At 40.4% G+C, this 23,311-nt stretch overlaps 1 protein-coding gene across 2 annotated transcripts in view; it reads left to right on the top strand.

Moving 5' to 3' along the window:
- Positions 1 to 22,735, top strand: part of ttll12 (tubulin tyrosine ligase-like family, member 12) — a 63,555-nt gene extending 40,820 nt beyond the window's left edge. For both annotated transcript variants that reach the window (XM_059325652.1, XM_059325653.1), the window contains exons 8-14: positions 5,437 to 5,631; positions 5,715 to 5,826; positions 9,065 to 9,216; positions 12,211 to 12,292; positions 20,086 to 20,154; positions 20,502 to 20,640; positions 22,429 to 22,735. In XM_059325652.1, the coding sequence (XP_059181635.1) occupies positions 5,437 to 5,631; positions 5,715 to 5,826; positions 9,065 to 9,216; positions 12,211 to 12,292; positions 20,086 to 20,154; positions 20,502 to 20,640; positions 22,429 to 22,580 (901 nt within the window). In that variant the 3' untranslated portion in view covers positions 22,581 to 22,735. The remainder of the gene's footprint in view (positions 1 to 5,436; positions 5,632 to 5,714; positions 5,827 to 9,064; positions 9,217 to 12,210; positions 12,293 to 20,085; positions 20,155 to 20,501; positions 20,641 to 22,428) is intronic.
- The last annotated feature ends 576 nt before the right edge of the window (positions 22,736 to 23,311 follow it).

Here is a 23,311-nt window from a genome sequence, read left to right as displayed (position 1 = left end):
TATGGCCCGATCCCTTGGACCGTCCCTCTCACCTCTTCTTCACCTGTCTCCCTCGGCCCAACACGTTCCGCACGTACACCATGTCTCGGCTTGATCCTTCCTCTTTTGAGTTCCCCTTTTTCTACTGGCTTCGCCCTGTCTCAATCATTTTGTTTCAAAATTTCTAACGATCAATCCGGTTACCACACATACTGATACGAACTGACTATTATTGCATTCATTTCAACAGTTATTCCATCAAGTCACATCAACATTGTAACTCATCATTTTACATACAATCATCATCAACTTTTCATTAGCGTCTTTTTCACATTAATAATACTGGATCAACATCAATCATTACATTTCCATTCGTGTATCACATCATCTATTAGGAAAGTGCCCAACTGTCACCAACTGTGGTTACCCTGCTGGAAAGTCCCTGATTTCCACAGTCTCATACCACTTAGCTGGTGTGTGGCGAGTGGAGATCTCAACTCACTTGACAATATATGTATGTATATATGTGTATATGTATAAACAGTATATATGTGTATATATGTGTGTGTATATATATATGTGTATATATATGTGTATGTATATATGTATGTATGTATATGTATATATGTATGTATGTATGTATATGTGTATATATATATGTATGTAGCCTATGTATATGTATGTATATATATATATGTATGTATGTATATGTATATATATATGTATATATGTATGTATATATATATGTATGTATGTGTATATATATATATCAAGAAGAAGATGGCGCCGTACTAGTGGCAGCCTGTCACAGCAGCTCCGTGTATTTCTGTAGTTTTTTGTGTTTTTACTACGTTTGTTGTGTGTTTTTTATATTTATTTTTGCACTGTCCTGCGCATCTCCGCAACGCACAACTGCGGGGTGCTTTTTGGAACTTTTTGGACACTTTATACAACTTTTAATCGCACTTGAGTCTCTCCGGATCACTGGAAGCCATGCCGACACCACTCGTCAGCGTTGTTTACACCCGCGACCAGCTGATGGCCCTGAGGCACAACACGGCCGGAGAGACGTACAGACACACCATACCGGAGGAGCTTAAGAGGTTATGGCGAGGCTGCAGAGCGGGGGTTAAACACAGGATGGGGAAGAGGAAGTTTAAGCCCTATGTCCCTGCAGTCATCACTGGAAACGTGAGAAGTTTGGCAAATAAAGTGGACGAACTGGAAGCACTCGCCGGGACACAGAGGGAGTACAGGGAGTCCAGTATCATGTGTTTCACGGAAACGTGGCTGCACGACCTGATACCGGACTCAAACGTCACCATTCCCGGCTTCCAGACGGTGCGAGCCGACAGAGACACTGCCGCGACGGGTAAGAAGAAAGGAGGGGGGCTTGCCGTGCTCGTTAACAAGAGGTGGTGTCATCCCGGGCACGTCACGGTTAAATAGCGGGTCTGCAGCCCGGACATCGAGCTCGTCGCCGTCGGACTTCGTCCATATTATTTGCCGAGGGAGTTTTCCAGTGTCATCGCCATCACTGTTTACATTCCTCCGTCTGGGAACGCAGAAGCAGCTTGTGACATCATCCACACTGTGACTGCAGCACTACAGACACAACAACCTGGGGCCTTCATCTTCATCACAGGTGACTTCAACTATGTGTCTCTCTCATCCACTCTCCCAACCTTCTTCCAGTTTGTTAAATGTGCCACCCGGGAAAATAAGACTTTGGACCTGCTGTACGCAAATGTTAAGGATGCGTACAGCTCCACCGCCCTGCCACCGCTTGGCAGGTCGGATCACAACCTTGTCCTGCTCTCACCATCATATAAGCCTGTGGTTCAGCAGCACCCAGTCACAGTGAGGACAGTGAAGAAGTGGTCTCCTGAGGCCATGGAAACACTGCGTGGAGCACTGGAGGCCACTGACTGGGATGCTCTGTATGAGCCACATGGTGAGGACATTGATGGCCTGACTGACTGTGTCTCTGAGTACATTGGGTTCTGCATTGACAACTCCATCCCCACTAAACAGGTCCGCTGTTACCCAAACAACAAACCGTGGGTAACCAGCGACCTGAAGGCTCTTCTTAACAAGAAGAAGAGGGCTTTTAGATCACGGGACAGTGTGGAACTTAAACGTGTACAAAGGGAGCTCAAACGCAGCATCAGGGAGAGTAAGGACAAATACAGACGGAAACTGGAGCACAAACTGGAAGATAACAACACCAGGGACGTCTGGAGTGGGATGAGAGAGATCACTGGCTTCCAGAGGAGAGGTGGGGGAGCAGCAGTGGAGGGGAACGTGGAACGTGCGAACGAGCTGAACCTATTCTTCAATAGGTTCAACTCCAACCACCCCACCCCCGGCAGCCCCTCTACTGCTTCTCTGAACAACAACCTCCCACCTCCCCCCATCACCCCCTGCCCCACACCACCCCCGTCACCTCCGCCCACCCCCCCACTGACTTTGACCACAGACCTTTTCACACCTCCAGTCCCCAGGACATCCACACATCCCCCACAGGCCCCCACCACCTCCAGCAGCAGACACCTCTCTGCACCATCACCGCCGACACCCCCCACCCCCCAGTCTGGACTACACATCACATCCAGCCAGGTGAGGAGAGAGCTGGAGAGGCTCAAACAGAGGAAAGCTGCTGTGTTGAAGGCGTGTTCCAGCCAGCTCTGTGGAGTTCTCCAGCACCTCTTCAACCTGAGCCTTCACCTTCAGAGAGTGCCAGTGCTCTGGAAAACATCCTGCCTGGTCCCAGTGCCCAAAAAAGGACGTCCTGCTGCACTGGAGGACTACAGGCCAGTAGCACTGACCTCTCACATCATGAAGGTCATGGAGAGACTGGTCCTGGCACACCTCAGACAGCTGGTGTGCCCACTACAAGACCCCCTGCAGTTTGCATATCAGCCCCGTGTTGGGGTTGATGATGCAATCATCTACCTGCTGCAGAGGGCTCACTCCTCCCTGGACAGACCCAACACCTCAGTCCGAATCATGTTTTTTGACTTCTCCAGTGCCTTCAACACCATCCAGCCCAGACTGCTGAAGGCCAAACTGGAGAGCACACAGGTGGGCGCTCCCCTCATCACTTGGGTCGATGACTATCTGACGAGCAGGCCGCAGTTTGTGAGATTACAGAACTGCGTGTCTGATCGTCTGATCAGTAACATCGGCGCCCCCCAGGGGACTGTACTGTCCCCCTTCCTCTTCACCACATACACTGCTGACTTTCAGTACTGCACTGAGTCGTGTCATCTGCAGAAGTTCTCTGATGACACGGCCATTGTGGGGTGTGTTGAGGGCGGAGGGGAGGCTGAGTACAGGGACCTGGTGGACCGCTTTGTGAAGTGGTGTGGGGAGAACCACCTGCAGCTGAACGTGAGGAAGACGAAGGAGATGGTTTTGGACTTCAGGAGGAATAAGCCCCTGCCCTCTCCTGTCAGCATCGGTGGGACGGATGTGGAGATGGTACCATCATACAAGTACCTGGGGGTCACTCTGGACAATAAACTGGACTGGTCCACCAACACTGAGGCCGTCTACAAGAAGGGCCTGAGCCGGCTTTACTTCCTGAGGAGGCTCAGGTCCTTCAATGTCTGCAACAAAATGCTGCAGATGTTCTATCAGTCTGTCGTGGCGAGCACCATCTTCTTTGCTGTGGTGTCCTGGGGGGGGGGCATCAAAGCAAAGGACGCCAACAGACTGAACAAAGTGATCAGGAAGGCGGAGTCTGTTGTTGGCTCCAAGCTTGTCACCCTGGAGGAGGTGTCTGAGGACAGGATGCTGGCAAAACTGCTGGCAGTCATGGACAATCCCTCCCACCCCCTCCACAAAACACTGGACAAGCTAAAGAGCAGCTTCAGCCACAGACTCATACAACCCCGCTGCTCCAAGGAACGATACAGGAAGTCGTTCCTTCCTTCTGCAATAAGACTATACAACTCATCTACCTCTGCCAGAACCCACATTACTGAAATGCACTAAATATAATAAATAATATATACTGTTGCTGCCATTATTACTATTGTTACTATATACTGTAATATAGTACTATTATTATTATACCGGCCTTACCAGCCTTATTTATTTATTATTATTATTATAACTATTATTATTATATATTATATATCATATTATTTTACTATTAATTACTTTATTTATACTTTTCATTTTATTTCTATATTGTCTATTATCTATTATTACATATTATATTATATATAATATATACTGTACTATTATTATTATTATTATATACCGTCTAGTCACTATAGCATTGTTGCCATCATATCATCAGTATAATAACCTTCATCTTGTCAACCATCCTACCAACCGATGTTCTTTTTTAACTTCTTAAGTGTCCTTGTTCTATTCTGTGTTTTTTTCTATTGTTGTTTTTATTTATGCTACCAAAGTATTTTATTCTATTGTATTTTATTGTACTTGAATACCGAACTGCTGTGACAACCGAATTTCCCTTCGGGGATGAATAAAGTAATCTATCTATCTATCTATCTATATGTGTGTATATATGTATGTATGTATATATTTGTATATATATGTATATATATGTGTGTGTGTGTATATATATGTACACGTGTGTGTGTGTGTGTGTGTGTGTGTGTGTGTGTGTGTGTGTGTGTGTGTGTGTGTGTGTGTGTGTGTGTGTGTGTGTGTGTGTGTGTGTGTGTGTGTGTGTGTGTGTGTGTGTGTGTGTGTGTGTGTGTGTGTGTGTGTGTGTGTGTGTGTGTGTGTGTATATGTATGTATATATTTGTGTCTCCTTCATGTGTCTCTGTCAGCCCAACACGTACAACATGTCTGAGCTTGATCCTTCCTCTTTTGAGTTCCCCTTCTCTACTGGCTTCACCCTGTCTCACTTTCTTCTTTTTAACACAGTCATCAAAATTATCATCACAGTCATCAAAATTTCTTATGATTAATCCAGTTACCGCACATACTGTACCGATTAGTATTGCATTAATTTCAACGGTTATTTCGTCAAGTCACATCAACATTTTAACTATTATTTTACATACAATCATTACCAACTTTATTCATTACAATCTTTTCCACATTAATCATACTGGATAAAGAACAATCATTACAGTGCCATTTGTGTATTACATCATATATTAGGAAATTACCAAACTGTGAAGTTGCTACCCTGCTGGAAAGTCCCTGATTTTCCCAGTCTCATCCCATTTTTTGCTGGCGTGTGTCAAGTAGAGATCTCAACTCACGTGACAATAGATATATATATATATATATATATATATATATATATGTGTGTGTATATATGTATGTATATATATATAGTCCACTCCCTTTTAAAGGAGACTATAACTTTCTTAATACAATCAACCATAATAATGATAATAATAATACATTACATTCATATAGCACTTTTCTAAACACTCAAAGACACCGTGTTCTTTTCTGACAGGAAGCTGAGCGAGGAACGACCTCATGTGATGCTAAACCAGTTTCCCTGTGAGAGCATCGTCACTGTGAAGGACTGCATGGCTGCTGTGGCCCGCAGAGTTAAAGGGGGGCCGCAACCGGACTGGCTCCCAGAGACCTACAACCTCCAGTCAGAGCTGCCCCAGTTCATTAAGTGTTACCAGCAGAGACGACAAAGGTTGGACTGTTCTATTTTTAATGACTTTATGGTGTTTTGATGAGCTTTAAAGAAAATCAAAAATGTCTTGATGTGTGTTTCAGTGGAGAGGATAACCACTGGATCTGTAAGCCCTGGAACTTAGCCCGTGGACTGGACACACACATCACCAACAACCTCAATTACATCATCAGACAAAGAGAGAGTACACCAAAGGTATAGACACAGTTAAAGCAGCACGCACTGCAAAAAAGGTGTGTCTAAAAACAAGATAAAAAAACACTAAATCTGAGGGAAATGATCTTGCTGCATGGACAGATAATTTCACATGACAAGATTTCTGAAATTAAGATTATTGGCCCTTTATCAGACGAAGAACCGTATTTGGTAACTTGAACAGACATCTATAACAGGTCTCCTCGCTCTCCGTGAGCTCATAGAACCACATGGATTTTTACATCACAGATAGTGACATCTGACCAATCAGTAAATCACACAAGATTCTGTAGGGTAAATCCGTTGAAAATATATGTAACATGTGCATGACCTGGCACAAGGTAAGATATCAGTTTTATGGGAAAGGAAAAACTCATTGGACAAGTCAGCCTAGCATATCTGAAGTGGATGCTCTGGTTGATACGATAACATTGGAATAGGAACTCAACCTCCCAAGTGTGCTCTTATATCAAGTGTTTTTCATAACAGGAAATTACAGGACAGTTAGTTACACAGAAATAGTGAAGAAACTAAAAAGAGAAGAACAGGGTGTTGGCTTCTCATAGTCGTTCTACCATTTGGATTTGTCTGTCACCTTTGGCATCTGAATCTGTTTTTGATACTTGCAAAATAAATCCCGCACAAGGCTGTAATTCAAGCTTTCCTTTATTGTCATTATATTAAAAAAGTATACAACTAAATTTACGTGTGCTCCTCATATATAAGGTGCTTTAAAAAAGACATTCAGACATGACGCATATGTAATAAGTAGTCTAAAAAGATAATAAATAGTTTAAAGGTAAAAGATAAAGTGGTGATGGATGCAAATGATGTGTTATTGTCTATTTAGGGTTGCTGTGGGAAAGAGACTATAATAAATATTATAATAATAATGACTCAATTGATCTCGATTTGAAATATAAAAATTAAACATTTTGCAAAAAGTCTTGTAATATCCTCCAATAACACTTCAGGGTCGACATTTTCAATTTCCAGGAGTGCCCTATGAAGGGTTAAATCTAGAAATAAGCATGTTGAACGCTTAAAGTAAGAAATTAACTCTTAAAACAAGATAAATTAAAGCTGCAAGCAGTGCAGAGTGCACTGCGAATTATTTGTTTCTTACCAAGATAAAAACAACTTTAGATTTAGAAGTGTTGGATAATTTATCTTGTACATACATACATATACATACATTTATAAAGCGCTTTTCTAAACACTCTTTTGTAGAAAATCTTGAAGAAAAGACTGGACGACACTTTAACCCCCTAGAGTCCATGAAACAACCTGCACATTACTTCTTTATGACGTGAAGACATAAAAATGAAGCAACATTGAGCCTTGCCCTCAGCTTCCCTCTAAAGTTCTGGCTTGAAACTCCATACCAGATTTTTTTTTTGATGATATTCAGCCAAATAAAACCAGAGATAATGTCAAATATATTTAGGATAAAAATATAGAACTAGATATTATCCTCATTTAACCCGTTAAATGTTATATTTGCAACCCATGTTCATATTTGCAACATGTACATTTCTTTCTTTCAAATTTATTTTTATTGGATTTTCCTTGGATGCATAATTATATCAGCTGTCAGAGCACACATCAGTTTATCCAATACATCCATAGACTAGGCAAGTACAAAATAAATGAAAACACCAAAGTTATAGTCAAAAAATACAAAAATAAAACAAATAGAAAAAACAAAAAAAATAAATGAATGAAGATAAACATATAAGAAAAATTGTAAAATAAATAAAAAAATAAATAGATACATAATAATAATAATAAAAATTGAATAAAAGGAGGATAAGACACAGACAGACAGAAAGGGACAACATAATAGGGAAGGGAGGGGTTGGGATGAGGGAGGGACACAGGAGGTTAAGGTCCAGTTGCGCATAGAGTCAGTTGTCCTCGACCAGAAATAATGGATCAGCTGGAGGTTTATCACTCTAAATGAAGCCCATCAAGTTGCTTTACAAATCCAATAAAGCAACATGTACATTTCTGTGTGTGAAACGTAGTTTTCAAGATCAGATTTTATGTTTTCCTTTGTTTCTTTTGCGTTCAAAATTTTTATCAAGTAAGTCAAAGTTGAAAATTAATTATCAGGACATATAGGTGAGGTAAAATTTATAAAACACAGCCTTGTGATGCAAATACATTGGTCAATGATTCAAACAAGCCCAATGGTCAGAACAACACTTTCTGACATCCTTTTCTACCCAGCACGCTTGTGCCTAACAAATTCTGCATAACTCTGACACATATCCTCTGGTTTAGATTAGATTTAGATTTGATTCAACTTTATTGGCATTGCACATGTCACAAGTACAAAGCAACAAAATGCAGATAGCATCTAACCAGAAGTGCTTAATCAGAAAATAAGTGGATCATATTGCAATATATACAGGAATGACTTGTATAAAAATGCAGTATATATAGGTATAGATTATATAATAAATAAATAAAAATAAATAAATAAATCCAGATCTAACTGTACATAAGTGCAAGTAGAAACATGTCTTATATTCTAGTAAGCAAAGGGTGGTTAAAATACAAGACATGTTTTCAGTTATTTCACACTTTTTTGTTAAGTACATAATTCCATATGTGTTCATTCATAGTTTTGATGCCTTCAGTGAGAATCTACAATGTAAATAGTCATGGAAATAAAGAAAACGCATTGAATGAGAAGGTGTGTGTCCAAACTTGCCTGTACTGTATATATATATATATATATATATATATATATATACATATATACATACATACACACATATATATAAATATATACATAGTAGTGCAAATGAAGGATACAATATGTTCATCAACATTCTGTGCGCTGTATATGAACAAGGTGAAAGTGCCGTTTCACTTTCCTGATTCTTTCAACTTTTGGCAAGAATATCTAGACCGGATGCACCAGGCGGGTTTGACTATTGACCTTTCCCTTTCCCACAGGGCCATTGGGTGTGTGTCTCTTCCTGTTTTCATGCTGGAAACTTTTGTATTGCCATATAGACATAGACACGAGAATGTCAACACAGACACCAAAAAACATGATTCTGATATACTGGAAAAAAAAAAGTTTTCACTAGCGATAGTAGGCTTCATCAGCATTGAATGAAAGGCACTTTCATGAAGTTCTTCACTCCAGCTTTATTTTACTACGGACATATAGATGTTGTATTTTGTTAGCTCTAACTTTATGTGTGTGCCTTTTGTTTTCCAGGTGGTGTGTAAGTACATTGAAGATCCAGTGCTGTTTAACAGAGAGGAGGTTGGAATGGTGAAGTTTGACATCCGCTACATGCTCATGTTGCGCTCTGTGCAGCCTCTGCGTCTCTATGCCTACAATGTCTTCTGGTTGCGCTTTGCTAATAGGTACAACACACATGCATGCACATTAACAGGTCTGGTTAAACATTAGTGAAATACCCACTGCCCTACAAAGCAAAGCAAAAAGGCAGTAACTACGCAGAGTGCAGAACTGAGAAAAATGACTTTAAAGTTATCCTGTCATCCAGCCTAAGTAGTTGTAGGTAGATTATTGGACATGTGGCTGTTTAGTTACTTTATATTAGCTTATTCTTTGTACATATCGATCCTCATATTTAATTTTATATTTTATCTCTATTTTGCATTTACTGTATTCTTGCTTTGTATTACTTACCAGAAACGTGGCACCATACCAAGGACAAAGGCAGTAGATTCTCCAAAAACTATTTTGCCACAACTTGGGCACACACAACCCACAACTCTGGGTGTGTTAGAAACACTGTATTTGAAATAATTGGAACCATTTTATTTTTCGGAATATGAATATACCAAACCCAAACTAATTTGACCATTTTAGGTCAATATTTTCCACCCGGAAGCTGTTCTGGTGCTGAAACGGCTGCTTAAAGTCTCACATTGCTAAGCTGTATCAAGGCCCAAATGGGGACAATTTATTTTGAATAGGACCACATTATTATGTGTGAGTACTAGATTATTGTGTGTCTGGGGGTTGTGGGATTGTAAATAAGCTACTATAAGAAAATAATCAGAAGCATTAAAGAGGCAGCATTAACCAAACAGCATTAAAGGTAACATAAGCTTGAGTGAATAAAAGAAGTATTAAGAAATAAGTGTTGAAGAATAAACTCATGACACATCCTATATGTTGAAACACGAGCAGAGAGACACATAGTTTTATGGGACACTATGTACACCCGGGGGAGGGGGGGGCTCAACAGGAGACCCCCCGAGAGAATGAGGCGATACCCAGAGACGAGAAACAGACAAAAAGAGACAGTTGGTTAAACAGACAAAAAGAGACAGTTGGTTACGGCCTAATATGGAGGTAAACATATACGCAGGGTCAAGGACAGTAACCTTGCAGGGAAGGAGGAGACTTAGTGGAGTTTGTTATAAAAACACACAGAACTAGACATCGAGCAGCCTTTTCTTATGTACTGGTTGATGTATGTATTGAACTGAGCTCCGCACTTCATGAACTGCGCTTGAAGGAAGAATAAAGTGTTTTCATTTGACTCTTCCACCGTCTCCTCGTCTGCTCTCTCTGCTCCATCAACAACTCGGAGGAGTACAACTGGTGTACTCAACAGGGTGTTCCTGTATATGTAATGTAGTATCTGCTGTACCTACAAATCACATTAATGTTAAAGCGCTGCAAAACAACTTTTCTTTGAAGCAATATAGGCAAGTTAAACTGCAGTGCGTGCGTGCGTGCGTGCGTGCGTGTTCTAGAACTTTCTTGTTGCCACTCCTCACCAGTCATCTCATTGGATAAATTCTCTTTCTAACTTTGATTCTTCTGTTGCTGGCCAGATTTCCTTAGTCCGTTCCTCCCACTCATGTCTCCGTCCGTTAGACAAGTCTCAACATGCCTCGGCTCAACTCCGCTCCCCCTTGCCCTAACTGCTGCTTCTGTTCATCACAGTCATCAAAATTAATACCAGAGTCATCACATTTCTTAGGATTTCTTCAGTTACCACACGTACCATTCTACTGATCATTATTGTACTTTAACTCAACAGTTAAATCACTCAATCACTTTAACTTGGTAACATATCATCACACATAAGATCATTTGTAATATCATCATACATAAAAATCATTACTTACTTCGTTCAGTACAATCATTTCCACATCCATCATGTTGGATCAAACAGCAATCAGTACAAAGTCATGCATATATCAGACCATCACATTATATAGCAGAATCATCAAGGGGTCACAGTGCCTTTGAGTATTACATCATGTTAGGAAAGTACCAAACTACCCAGCTGCTATTAAGCTGGTAAGCCGTGTTTTCACAGTCTCATACCATGTCTTGTTGATGTATGGCAAGCAGGGATCTCAACTCACTTGACAATATATATATATATATATATATATATATATATATATATATATATATATATATATATATATATATATATATATATATATATATATATATATATATATATATATATATAATAAAAACTCATTTTTGACCAAAAATGCAGTTACTGCCTTTTTGCTTTGTAGGGCAGCCCAGGGGTCTCATTCATCAACCCTTTGATGCACAATATGGGTCTAAAGTGACCCGACTGAGTTTTTGTGATCTATATCTTTGCAATAAATTAATTTCATCATTTAGTAGTCCAGATTTTCCTCAATCAACTTGTTTTTGATCATCATAGATCCTAATTTTTTGTTTTAATTTCTGTTTGAATAAAAACCCTTTTTTTCCCCACTGTGCTTCTAATGCACAACATGGGTCAAAAATGTCATTACGGCGTATTGTGTGTATAATTTTAAGGAAAAAATGATTTTAATGAATTTTGGAATAAGGCTGTAACAATACAAAATGTGGAAAAAGTGAAGCATTGTGAATACCTTCCAGATTCAATGTATGCGTGACAAAATTATACATAAACATGTTAAATATATTAAATATATGAGTTTTGGGCCCCTCTTACTGCTAAATTAACTATTTGAAACAAACTACAATTTTTAAAGTATGAGGTCATTTAATTTTAAATCAAATTTGGATGAATTAGTCATTTTTGACCCATGTGTGTAAAATTCATGTAATAATACAAAAAATATTTTTCTTCATAAAGTATAAAAGGAAAAATGGATATAATGATCTGTTGTTATAAAAAATTATATTCAAAGATTACTTGGACTATTCAATCATAAAATAAATTGATTTAAAAAGAGAGCAAAGAAACACACAGCCAGCATTAAATAACATGAGAAATGAATGTGGGTCATTTTTGACCCATGTTGTGTATTAAAAGGGGTGTGAATATGTTGTGCATCAAAGGATTAAACAGGCTTTGCCTTTATATATAGAGTGAACTCTTTGTTTCTTCTATCTAGACCTTTCTCCCTGGACCATTTTGATGATTACCAGAAGCACTTCACCGTCATGAACTATGCAGATGGTGTGCAGCTGAAGCAGGTACCCCTTTATATTGTGTTTTTTCTTCTAGTTCATCCAAGCACTATTTTAGAAATCTGTCTGTCTGTGGCCACATGGTCTGTTCCCTGTTGTTGTATATTTTGGATGACCAGTTTGATCTTGAAATGTATTGTCAAAGAATGACATATGAAATACATCTTTATAGTGTGGTAGAAATCTGTTGAAAATGTATATGTAGTATAAGAAGTTAATGCATGATCTGGTAACAAAAAGTACTTCAGTTTTCATGGGAAAGGAAAAAACTCATTAGACAAGTCAGCCTAGCATATCCGAAGCGAATGCTCTGGTTGATACGATAACATCAGAATAGGAATCTGACCTCCCAAGTATGCTCTGATATCAAAAGTGGAACATAACAAGAAATTACAGGACATTGAACTTTAGTTACACAGAAATATTGACGCACAAACCTGCAAACTAAAAAGACAACACAGGGTCTTGGTGCAAAGCCAAAGCACTACAAATCACCTCCCTCAGTTTGGGAAGACAGTTATCAGGCAGAACCCAGCACCTGGAGACTTACGATGACACCGAGTGGCCTGCACTACCATCATACAGGAATGTCGCTTCAACCCCAGTATCAAAGAGAAAGCAACCATGGACCAAGGCTACAACAAAAACGAAGAGCAAATTCCCCCAAGACACAGGAATTCTACGGAAAAACAGATTTGCTCCACTCTCCCAGAATCCTGACTCCCCGAAAGAGGGCACATCTTTCAGCTCCAGAGAAAGTTATGAGGCTAATTCATATGCTAAAAGGCTACAGAAAGAGCTAACCACTGGGCCCCAAAATCTGATAGTGGGTGATGGAGCTGTGAATGAGATAAAACGCTCTTGCAGCAAGAACACCAAAGTACTCTGTTCTACCAACGACATGGTGTCTGATATCTCAAAGAAGATCCTGAACAGTGCTGCTGAGCATCCAACAGCTAATGCTCTCACCATACACACAGGAGCCCTTGATGTTGTGAAGCAACAATCAGAGGTATTAAAGCAAGACTTCATTGATCTGATTAACAAAGTTCGATGTTTAAATCCTGAGGTGTTTTTCAGTGGACCTCTACCAGGAGTTCGGCAAGGGGATGAGAGATTCAGCAGGCTGATGATGCTAAACAGGGCGGCTGTGGCTCAGTTGGTAGAGTTGGTTGGCCCCTAACCGACCGTCACAGCCTACATGTCGAAGTATCCTTGAGCAAAATACTGAACCCCAAATTGCTCCCAATGCTGCATTCATCGGTGTGTAAATTAATTCCCAATGGTGGCAGGAGGGACCGTTTAGGGTAGCCTCTGCCACCAGTATGATTGAGCGCAGTCTGTAGTGTAAAGCGCTTTGAGTGGTCGCAAAGCGACTAGAAAAGCGCAATATAAGTGCAGGTCCATTTACCATTTACCATAAACAGATCAAAGATATGTGTGCTGCTCAATCAATTAACTTTATTGACAATTTCAACATCTTTTGGGGACGCAGGCACCTCTTTAAGGCAGATGGATTTCGCCTTAACAAGGCAGGAGTACAGTTGCTAAGCTCCAACATTTTTTATCATTTGCGTCACACACAAGCAGCCTGTGTCAAGGACATGACGCAAGACGTTCCAAAACAACGGATAAGACGTCGCTCTGGTGAGGGCACTATGATAAGGACTGACCATGGAGGACAGCAGAGTCTGAGAGAGCCGGCAGCGTCATCATCCTCTCCTCAAAAAATGCAGTCTCCACCAACAGCCCAACGAGGGGAGTCTCACCGAGTCATGGCAGGAGACACCCAACCCTCACCCCCCCAGACCCCACCCAGCCCCCAATCCTCACCCCCCCCCCCCGACCCCACCCAGCCCCCAACTCTCTCCATGCAGCCAGGACTCCCCACTTCTGGATTTCACAATGAAGAGCCTTGTCAAGATTGGAATCCAGCTAACACCACGCCAAAATCAATTATTTACCCCCTTTAGCCTCCCACATCCAGTCCCTCCCATTCCACCACCTCGGAAACAACGATCAACGAAAAGTCACCGCCCTCCCCCACCCCCTCTGAATCACCAAACCTGGGAATCCCTGAATGACCCTATCTGTGAGTCTGACTGATATGTGCCGGGTCCAGGCTCTGATATCAATATCAAGATTGCTCTGTTCCAGCAACAGTCAGGGCCCCATGGAGTTCAGTCAGCTTTCTCAATCCCTGTGATAATAGGTTACAGAAAAGGGATCAAACTGGTGAGAAATAAAAAGAGCTCAATTAAATCTGCCAATCTACTGAGTGTAGCATGTCATCCTCGAAACTCACCAGTGTCTCCTGTTAAGGATTTACATTTACCGGTAGCTCTTTTAAATATCAGATCTCTGGTTTGCAAATCTTTCTTAATCAATGATTTTATGTTTTTAACTGAAACTTGGTTAAGTCAGGATAATAGTGCAGCAGTTCTTATTGAGTCAAGCCCCCCAAATTTTACTTTCTTCAGTGAAGCAAGAATACATAAGAGAGGAGGTGGAGTTGCCACCCTGTTCAAGGACAGCTTCCAATGCAAGAACATGTCTTCTGGCCAGTTTGACTCCTTTGAATATGTTGCCATTCAGTTAAAATCACCCTATAGAGCAATCTATTTGACCATCTACAGACCTCCCAAATATGATGCAAGGTTTTTTGATGACTTTGCCAAACTACTGTCTATTGTGTGCATGGATTTTGACTGTGTTGTTTTGGTAGGTGATTTTAACATTCATGCTGATAATCCTGAACTTTTAAATATTCTGGATAACTTTGGGCTTTCTCAGCATGTCACAGATCCAACACATAACAGAGGACACATATTAGATCTAATTATTACCAAAGGTCTTAATATCTCTGAGGTTGTGGTGAACAATGTTGCTCTTTCTGATCACTACTGTGTTCTGTTTAAAATGACCACCGTTGCCAATCCTACAAAAGGTGAAGCAGAAGTAATCAGGAAGCGCTATATAAATGAAAACACTTGTGCATTATTCACCCAGGATTTTACACCATCACCAACCCTGCCCTCAGCTCTAGTTGATGACCTTGTTAACAGTTTTAGTTCCAATGTTATGACCGTTATTGACTCTATCGCCCCAATTAAGACCAAAGTTCTGTCGGAGAGGAAAAAGTCACCCTGGAGAAACGCCACACTGGTTAAAGCACAGAAAAAAGTATGTAGACAAGCAGAACGCAGGTGGCATAATAACAAACTCCAGGTATATTACGACAATTATAAAGACGGTCTTCGCAACTTCGTCATATTTTTCAGAGATTATCAATAGAAACAGTAATAATGCCTGCACACTTTTTTCTGTAGTAGACAGACTGACAAATCCCACAGCATCAGTCCCTCCTGAACTGCTGTCTAACAAGTCATGCAATTACTTTGCAGCCTTTTTCACAAACAAAATATTACAGATAAGACAAGCAGTGTGCAGCTCCAGCTCAGGAATGATAACACTGGTGCCTTCCCATCCTCTAGTCAAGCTAGGACATTTTAGCCTCCTAGATTACACAACACTAATGGAAAGGGTTTCAAAATTAGAGCCCACAACCTGCTGCCTTGATATTCTGCCCTCAAACTTTTTTTAAACTGTTTTCAACTGCATAGCTCCGGATGTACTGCAGATAATAAATACTTCTCTCCGAGCAGGACAGTTTCCACAGGCTTTGAAAACAGCAGTAATAAAACCTTTTCTAATTCAAATCTTGATTCCACAACAATTAGTAACTATAGGCCAATATCAAATCTGCCATTTCTGGGGAAAATCATTGAAAAGGTTGTTTTTGAGCAAATTCATGCTTTTATGATGCAAAACAATCTTTTTAACACATTTCAGTCTGGATTTCGGCGACACCACAGCACTGAGACTGTACTTATCAAAGTCTTAAATGATATTCATCTGAACACTGATACAGGCAAATCCTCTGTCCTGGTTTTACTGGATCTCAGTGCTGCATTTGACACAGTTGATCATAGCATACTATTCAGCAGGCTGGAACAGTGGGTGGGGCTCACCGGCACTGTGCTTCAATGGTTCAAATCTTACTTACAAGATAGGGACTTTTTTGTGTCAATTGAAAACCATGAGTCTGAGCAAACTAAGATCACATGTGGGGTTCCTCAAGGGTCCATTCTCGTGCCGCTTCTATTCAACATCTATATGCTACCGCTAGCTCAGATTATAGAACATCACAACATCTCCTATCATACTTATGCCGATGACACACAACTCTACATTTCAGTGTCCTCACATGACTACAGTCCCTTACTCTCATTGAGTAACTGTATTCATCAAATCAATGAGTGGATGTGCCAGAACTTTCTCCAGCTAAATGCAGAGAAGACAGAGGTGATCATTTTCGGCCCTAAAAATGAAAGATCTAAGATCAGCGCTCACCTTGGCTCTATGTCATTGACAGCTACAAATCAAGCCAGAAATCTTGGTGTAATTATTGACTCAGACCTGAACTTCAACAGCCATCTAAAGCTTATCACTAAATCTGCTTATTACCACCTGAAAAACATAGCTAGAATTAAGGGGCTTCTGTCCAAACAAGACATGGAAAAACTTATCCATGCATTTATTTTTAGTAGGTTGGATTATTGCAATGGCATCTTCACAGGTCTTACAAAAAATCAATCAGGCAGCTGCAGCTGATCCAGAACGCTGCCGCCAGAGTCCTCACAAACACAAGGAAACTGGACCAGATTTTAAAATCTTACTGCTGGTCTACAAAGCACTGAATGGTCTCGGACCAAATTACATGCTTGATCTGCTACCTCTCTATGAAGCATCCAGACCCCTCAGGTCTTCTGGAACTGGCTTGTTGCGTGTCCCAAGAACAAGAACTAAGTGGGGTGAGGCAGCTTTCAGTTATTATGCTCCTCACCTGTGGAACAAACTACCTGTAGATCTGAGGTCTGCCCAAATGGTCAGCTCCTTTAAATCAGGGCTAAAAACACTATTCACAGCGTACTATTAACTTTAACACTTACCTGCTGTACTCTACTGTCCTTACTTTTTAACTACACAATGTCTGACTTGTGCTTTTTATTATTTTATCTCTTTTCTTATCGTGCTGTATGTTATTTTATCTTATTTATATTTTTCTTTCTTTTTTTTTTTTTTTTTGGCCCACCACCACCCCCCCACTTTTGGAGGACAACTTTATTTTTATTTACATAACAAAAAAAGGTCAAACAACTTGAACAGAAAATAAGGTAAATCATTTTAAAAATAAAGAGTAGATATTTACAACACCAGTTGTTGTTTACGTTGATTTCTGACAGTTAGTAGGTATGAGGAGGGTTATTGTGTGGCCATACAAATATGCTGATAAGCAAGTCGACAGACAGACAGACAGACAGACAGACAGGTTATGTGGAATTGGGATCAGGCATTTGTAGAGGTGAATTTTTTAATAAATGTAGACCAAGTTTTGTTGAATCGGGGTATATTGTGATTAATTGATGCTGACATTTTTTCCATTGAGATTTGGTCTATTAACAGATTTTTCCAGTGTGTGATGTTCAGTTTTTTTCTTGTTTTCCAGTTTAGGAGGATTGTTTTCTTGGCGACAGCTAGGGCTGTAAATAGTGTAGTTATGGTGGGATTATGTAATTGTATTGATGATATGTCTCCTAAGAGGCAGAGTTGAGGGGATAGAGGGATGTGGCAGTCTAATATTTGTGATAGATGATCTGTGACTTGTATCCAAAATTGTCTAATTGGTGTACAGTACCAGAGAGCATGCATGTAATTGTCTGTGGTGTGCTGTGTGCAATAGGTGCATTGATCTGATGTAGTGAAGCCCATTTTATGTAATCTCTCACCTGTGTAGTGTGTTCTGTGGTTAACCTTGAATTGAATAAGTTGTAAATTTGGGATTTTGCAGTGAGTGAAGTTATTTTTACATATTTGTGACCAGAAATCTGTATTTGGAGTGATGGAGAGATCCTGTTCCCACTTAGAGGTTGGGAGAAAAACTGTGTCAGTAGTGTTTAGAAATGTATATAATCCTTGAGAGTATTTTAACAGAGCCGAACATTTTTGAAAAGTCATTTATGATAATTGTTTGGTCTTGAGTGTTAAATGTGTTGACAGACTTGATCTGTTAGTATTGGAGATATTGACTGTTACAAATGTTGAACTTTTGGATTAGTTAGAATCCTGTACAATATGGTGGAGATGTGTGATACCTTTTTGTTTCCATGACATGAAGTTTAATGGTTTCCTGTTTATTGTAAAATCTGGGTTGTTCCAAATTGGTGAACGAGTGGATGGTGCAACCATGGAGCCTTTGATACGGAATATTAATATTATATTTTTATTTCTTTTTCCCTGTTTTAATCGACTGTTTTTACTGTTTTCAATTGCGTCTTGTTGTTTTAATGTGTATGTAAAGCACTTTGAATTACCTTGTCTTGAACTGTGCGATACAAATAAACTTGCCTTGCCTTGCCTTGCCTTGCCTTGCCTTGCCTTGCCCTAATTTCAATATGAGCCATCCAGAGCGGACTTTTGACGGGACTTTTTTAGTCCCTGTAGAAGAGCAGGGTCTTTTTTTCTCCCCTGAAAACAGCCTAGTTAATGATTGGATAGATCACTAAGCAGGATGTGACGTAGAACTCTAACTAAGCGACTTTGTTGCTATATTTAGCGACTTTTTAGACCAGCTTAGCGACTATTTTTCAAAAAAGCGACTGGCGACAAATCCAGTGACTTTTTCTGGTGTTATTGGAGACTTTTTGAGACTCGTTCTTACTCTTCTTAACGTTAAGAAGAGTAAGAACGGCACAGTCCTCCTGCAGCAGTCTCCCCCAGCTGCAGGTGGAGCCGGAGGGGATGTTTACCCCTTAGCGTCCAGTCTGCAAATTGCTAATAAGCTAACAGTTAGCTCTGTAGCAGTACAGTTTGTATGTGCTGCTGCTGCAGGAGGTGTTCACTTAGCGATCTCTGTTTGTTTACAACAAGCACCAGACACTCTGTGCACAGTTAGCGATGCTGGTTAATTAACAATCACTATGTTTATGATCAGTGGAGACATAATAAGCCATGCTGCTTTGTTTATGATCAGCTGCTGACATTGTGCACAGTTAGCGACGGGGTCCACAGTTGCGTCTCCCTTGTTTAATCCTTCGCGATGATGGAAAACAATACGTCACCTCCAGAGTCTCATAAATCTCTCTGGGGGCCTTTTTGTAATGGAGACACGCATGAATGTCACTGCATTGAAGAAGACTTGAAATTAGCGATTGAGACCATAAACTATGAGAATGAGAAGTAGGGTGATTTTCCTGTTAACTTACATGGAAACAAACTACAGCTGCAATTAACGAGTTTCGCAAACCACAACTTGACGTCCTCAAATCTCTTGTTTTGTCCACAAACCAAAGAGATATTTAGTTTATTGTCGTAAAGGAACAAAGAACCAGAAATATTCACATTAAAGGACCTGAAATCAGAGAATTTGGACTTATTGTCTTTAAAGAACTGCTCAAAAACGGCTCTAAAACAAACATCTTTCCACGTTCAGGCGAGTCGCCTCCTGCTAGCCAATTTAAAGTATTCAGGTTTAAGACTTCTTTTCAGAACCAAAGGGTTCCAGCTTGTTATTATTGTTCACAGCGTTAGGGTGGCTATTACTACTAGCCACAGCCATTACAGCCATGTCTGCTTGTGAAAGCCAGTCCCAGACTCTCAATTTTGATCTGAGAGTCGTGTGCAAACACATCTGTTCCAGGCTGCTAATAAGAAGTTTCTCACTCTCTGTATGTCTCTAGGTGCACTACGATGAGTTCATCCCCATGTTTGAGGAGCAGTACCCACTGTATCCATGGAAGGAAGTGGAAGTAAGTGTAAACTTTTCCAGGAACTTTATAAATAAAGTAACTCACATTTTAACCAGCATATAAATGTTATATATACATATATATGGGTATATATATGTAGATATATGTGTGTGTATATATATATATATATATGTATATAATATAATATAATATATATATATATATATATATATATATATATATATATATATATATATATATATATATATATAATAAAGGATTCTTAGTTAACATGTCATACCTGCCTAAAACTTTTGCACAGTACTGTATATACATATTCCAACTCACATGCATATCAACATATAATACATAACACTTCCCTTTCTTCCTTTTCCTGCCTCTCGTAGGAGGAGGTGTTTAAATCGTTCAGGGAGTTCTTCCAGGCAGCCTCGTCTCGACCAGCTCCATGTGGTATATGTGCCTACCCATCATCCCGGGCCATCTATGCTGTCGACCTCATGCTGAAGTGGAGTACAGGGCAAAATGGTGAGCATCTGTTTTATGCTCTAGCAATGTTACACATTGAGCCTCGCGGGATTGAAGCCTGAGCCCAAACTGTTTCAGAGGCCATAACGCTACTTTTTTTTTCACTCACATGTAGTGCTGCACAATTATGGCCAAAATGATAATCACGATTATTTGGTCAATATTGTTATCACGATTATTAATCACGATTATTCATCATGTTAGGGAAAACATCTGTATTTTTATTGCACTACTTTTAAACAAACAATAGGAACAGTTTCCAGTGCTTGTTGTAAACAAACAGCGATTGCTAAGTGCCTCCTGCAGCAGCAGCACATACACACTGTACTGCTACAGAGCTAACTGTTAGCCTGTTAGCATTTGCAGACTGGACGCTAAGGGGTTAACATCCCCTCCGGCTCTGTGACTGCAGCTGGGAGAGACTGCTGCAGGAGGACTGGGCCGCTTCGACTTGTTCTTACTCTTCTTAACGAGCCGCGGGGCCCGGCTCCAGTCACTTATTTGAAAAATAGTCGCTAAGGGGGTCTGAAAAGTTGCTAAATATAGCAACAAAGTAGCTAAGTTGGCAACACTGCTTCGACGGCTTTTAGAAATGGCATGTGTTGTTGTGTAGAATACTACGTCACATCCTGCTTAGCGATCTATCCAATCAGTAACCAGGCTGTTTTCAGGAGCGAAAAACGGCCCTGCTCTTCTACAGGGACAAAAAAAGTCCAGACCAAAGACCGCTCAGGACGGCTCATATTCAAATTAGGGGCGTTTAGGCGAGTGAGACCCGCCTCATTCAGGGTATTGGGTTGTAGTGGAAACATCCTTTATGCTACAGTCCACGGAGTGACTTGAAGTTCCCGCTGCAAGGTGCGTTTGCTCGCTATTTATTTAGGCAGCTACATGAAACCTTAACTATGCGTTCGCCCCCTGGTGGTTGGTGGACTTCTGGTGTAGAAAGTTCTTGATTAGATATGCAGGAGAGCCGCATTTTAAAATGGAAATATCGCCGACGATTAAAATGCAATTAATTGTGCAGCCCTACTCACATGTTGATACTATTGACTGCACTATTGATGTTGATACTATTGACACTATTGACTATTGAAGGCAAAATGTCTTTAGAATTGTGGTTTTGTTGGACACCTGTAGATCAGAACACGATCAGACTTGTTTAGATTGTTAGTCTCTTAGTCTTTTAGTTTTTATCCTGTCCTGTTGTCTTTTAGTTTTTAGCTCCAGTGTTCCCTCATGGGGGTCTCCGCACTGGGGCATGTGTTGGTTCTGCCCGTGGGGATGTGGTCTTGGAGATTCCCTGGGCCCGGGGGTCTGGGCGGCTCTGCACCATGTGTGGAGTCCGCCCCAGTCTCCCCGGGTCCTGGTGGTCTCTGTGATGGCGTCCTCTATGGCTGTGGGCTCTGGCACCTCTCAGTGTGGAGTGTGTGTTTGTGTGCGTATGTGTCTATGTGCGTGTGTGTGCATGTTTGTGTATGTGTACATACAGATGTGTATGTGGGGAAGGGAGGGGTTTTTATCATCTGTTTTAATTTTAATTTTTTGTAAAGCACTTTGTGTTGCATTAATATGTATGAAAAGCGCTTGATTGATTGATTGATTGATTGATTGATTGATTGATTGATTGATTGATTGATTGATTGATTGATTGATTGATTGATAATGAGAGGAGGAGACACTTCAGGTTACTTTTTTTTTTTAAATAATAAAAAAGGACTTAAAATCCTAATAAGCTATAAATCTTTCTTCATCATCTCATTCCTGTGCATTCTGATCCTGGGTCAGGTGAGCGCGTCATACAGCCTCAGATCCTGGAGTTAAACTTCAGCCCAGACTGTGCCAGGGCCTGCCTCTACCACCCCTCCTTCTACAACCACATGTTCCAGACTCTGTTCCTGGATCAGCCCCAGGACTGTCCAGTCACACAGATCGTATGATGACAACTCTAGCACAGACGAGTGTGCAGCCTTGCAGTTTATACAGAGACACATTTCTTTACCCCTGCTTTTCTCTCACTGTCTCTCTCTGCTGTACTTTCCTTTGGGATTTAAGAGCTTTGAGACAGTATTTGCATTGTTGTAATCTATTTCCAGTTTCCAATAAAATTATTACAAAGTTATTTGAAAAGTTGCTGGTGTTACAAACCCTGCAATTAAAATCAAACCACTGCTGTACAAATGCCTGTCAATATGAACATTTTTGTATAAACTGTGTTATAAATGCCTGGGACAATTAATCACCGTTGGTATGAAACAGTTTCCTCTTCCCTCCTGTTACTTATTGGTAACAATTTCCTTCCTTGTGGTTCCTTGTGGTTCCTTGTGTCAATTGTCTACATGTGAGGAGGGGGAAGGGCTGTGTGGAGCCTCAAGTCCTGCAGGCACAGAGCAGGGCATAGCACAGGGGTTAAGTGAGGAAATTAAACTTAAGAAACAGGAAAAAAAGAAGATACAGACGTGCTCAGCTGGAAAATAAGGCAGAAGTGAAAGTCTGTTTCTGTGTTTGGGTTATTTAGATACACAAATGTAATAACAATAAAGATATAGGACACATCTTAAAAAGTATATTTGGAATATTTTCATAGCTTTACTGTGCAGTCAGATTGTTTTTTCCAACAGAAAACTGAAGAATCAAAGTATTTCTTTGAAGTTAATATAAACGAAGTGTC

The sequence above is a fragment of the Centropristis striata genome, chromosome 22 (assembly GCF_030273125.1).
Source record: "Centropristis striata isolate RG_2023a ecotype Rhode Island chromosome 22, C.striata_1.0, whole genome shotgun sequence".
Lineage (NCBI taxonomy): Eukaryota > Metazoa > Chordata > Actinopteri > Perciformes > Serranidae > Centropristis > Centropristis striata.
Note: the sequence above shows the minus strand (reverse complement) of the source record. Positions and strands in the feature narration are given on the sequence as shown.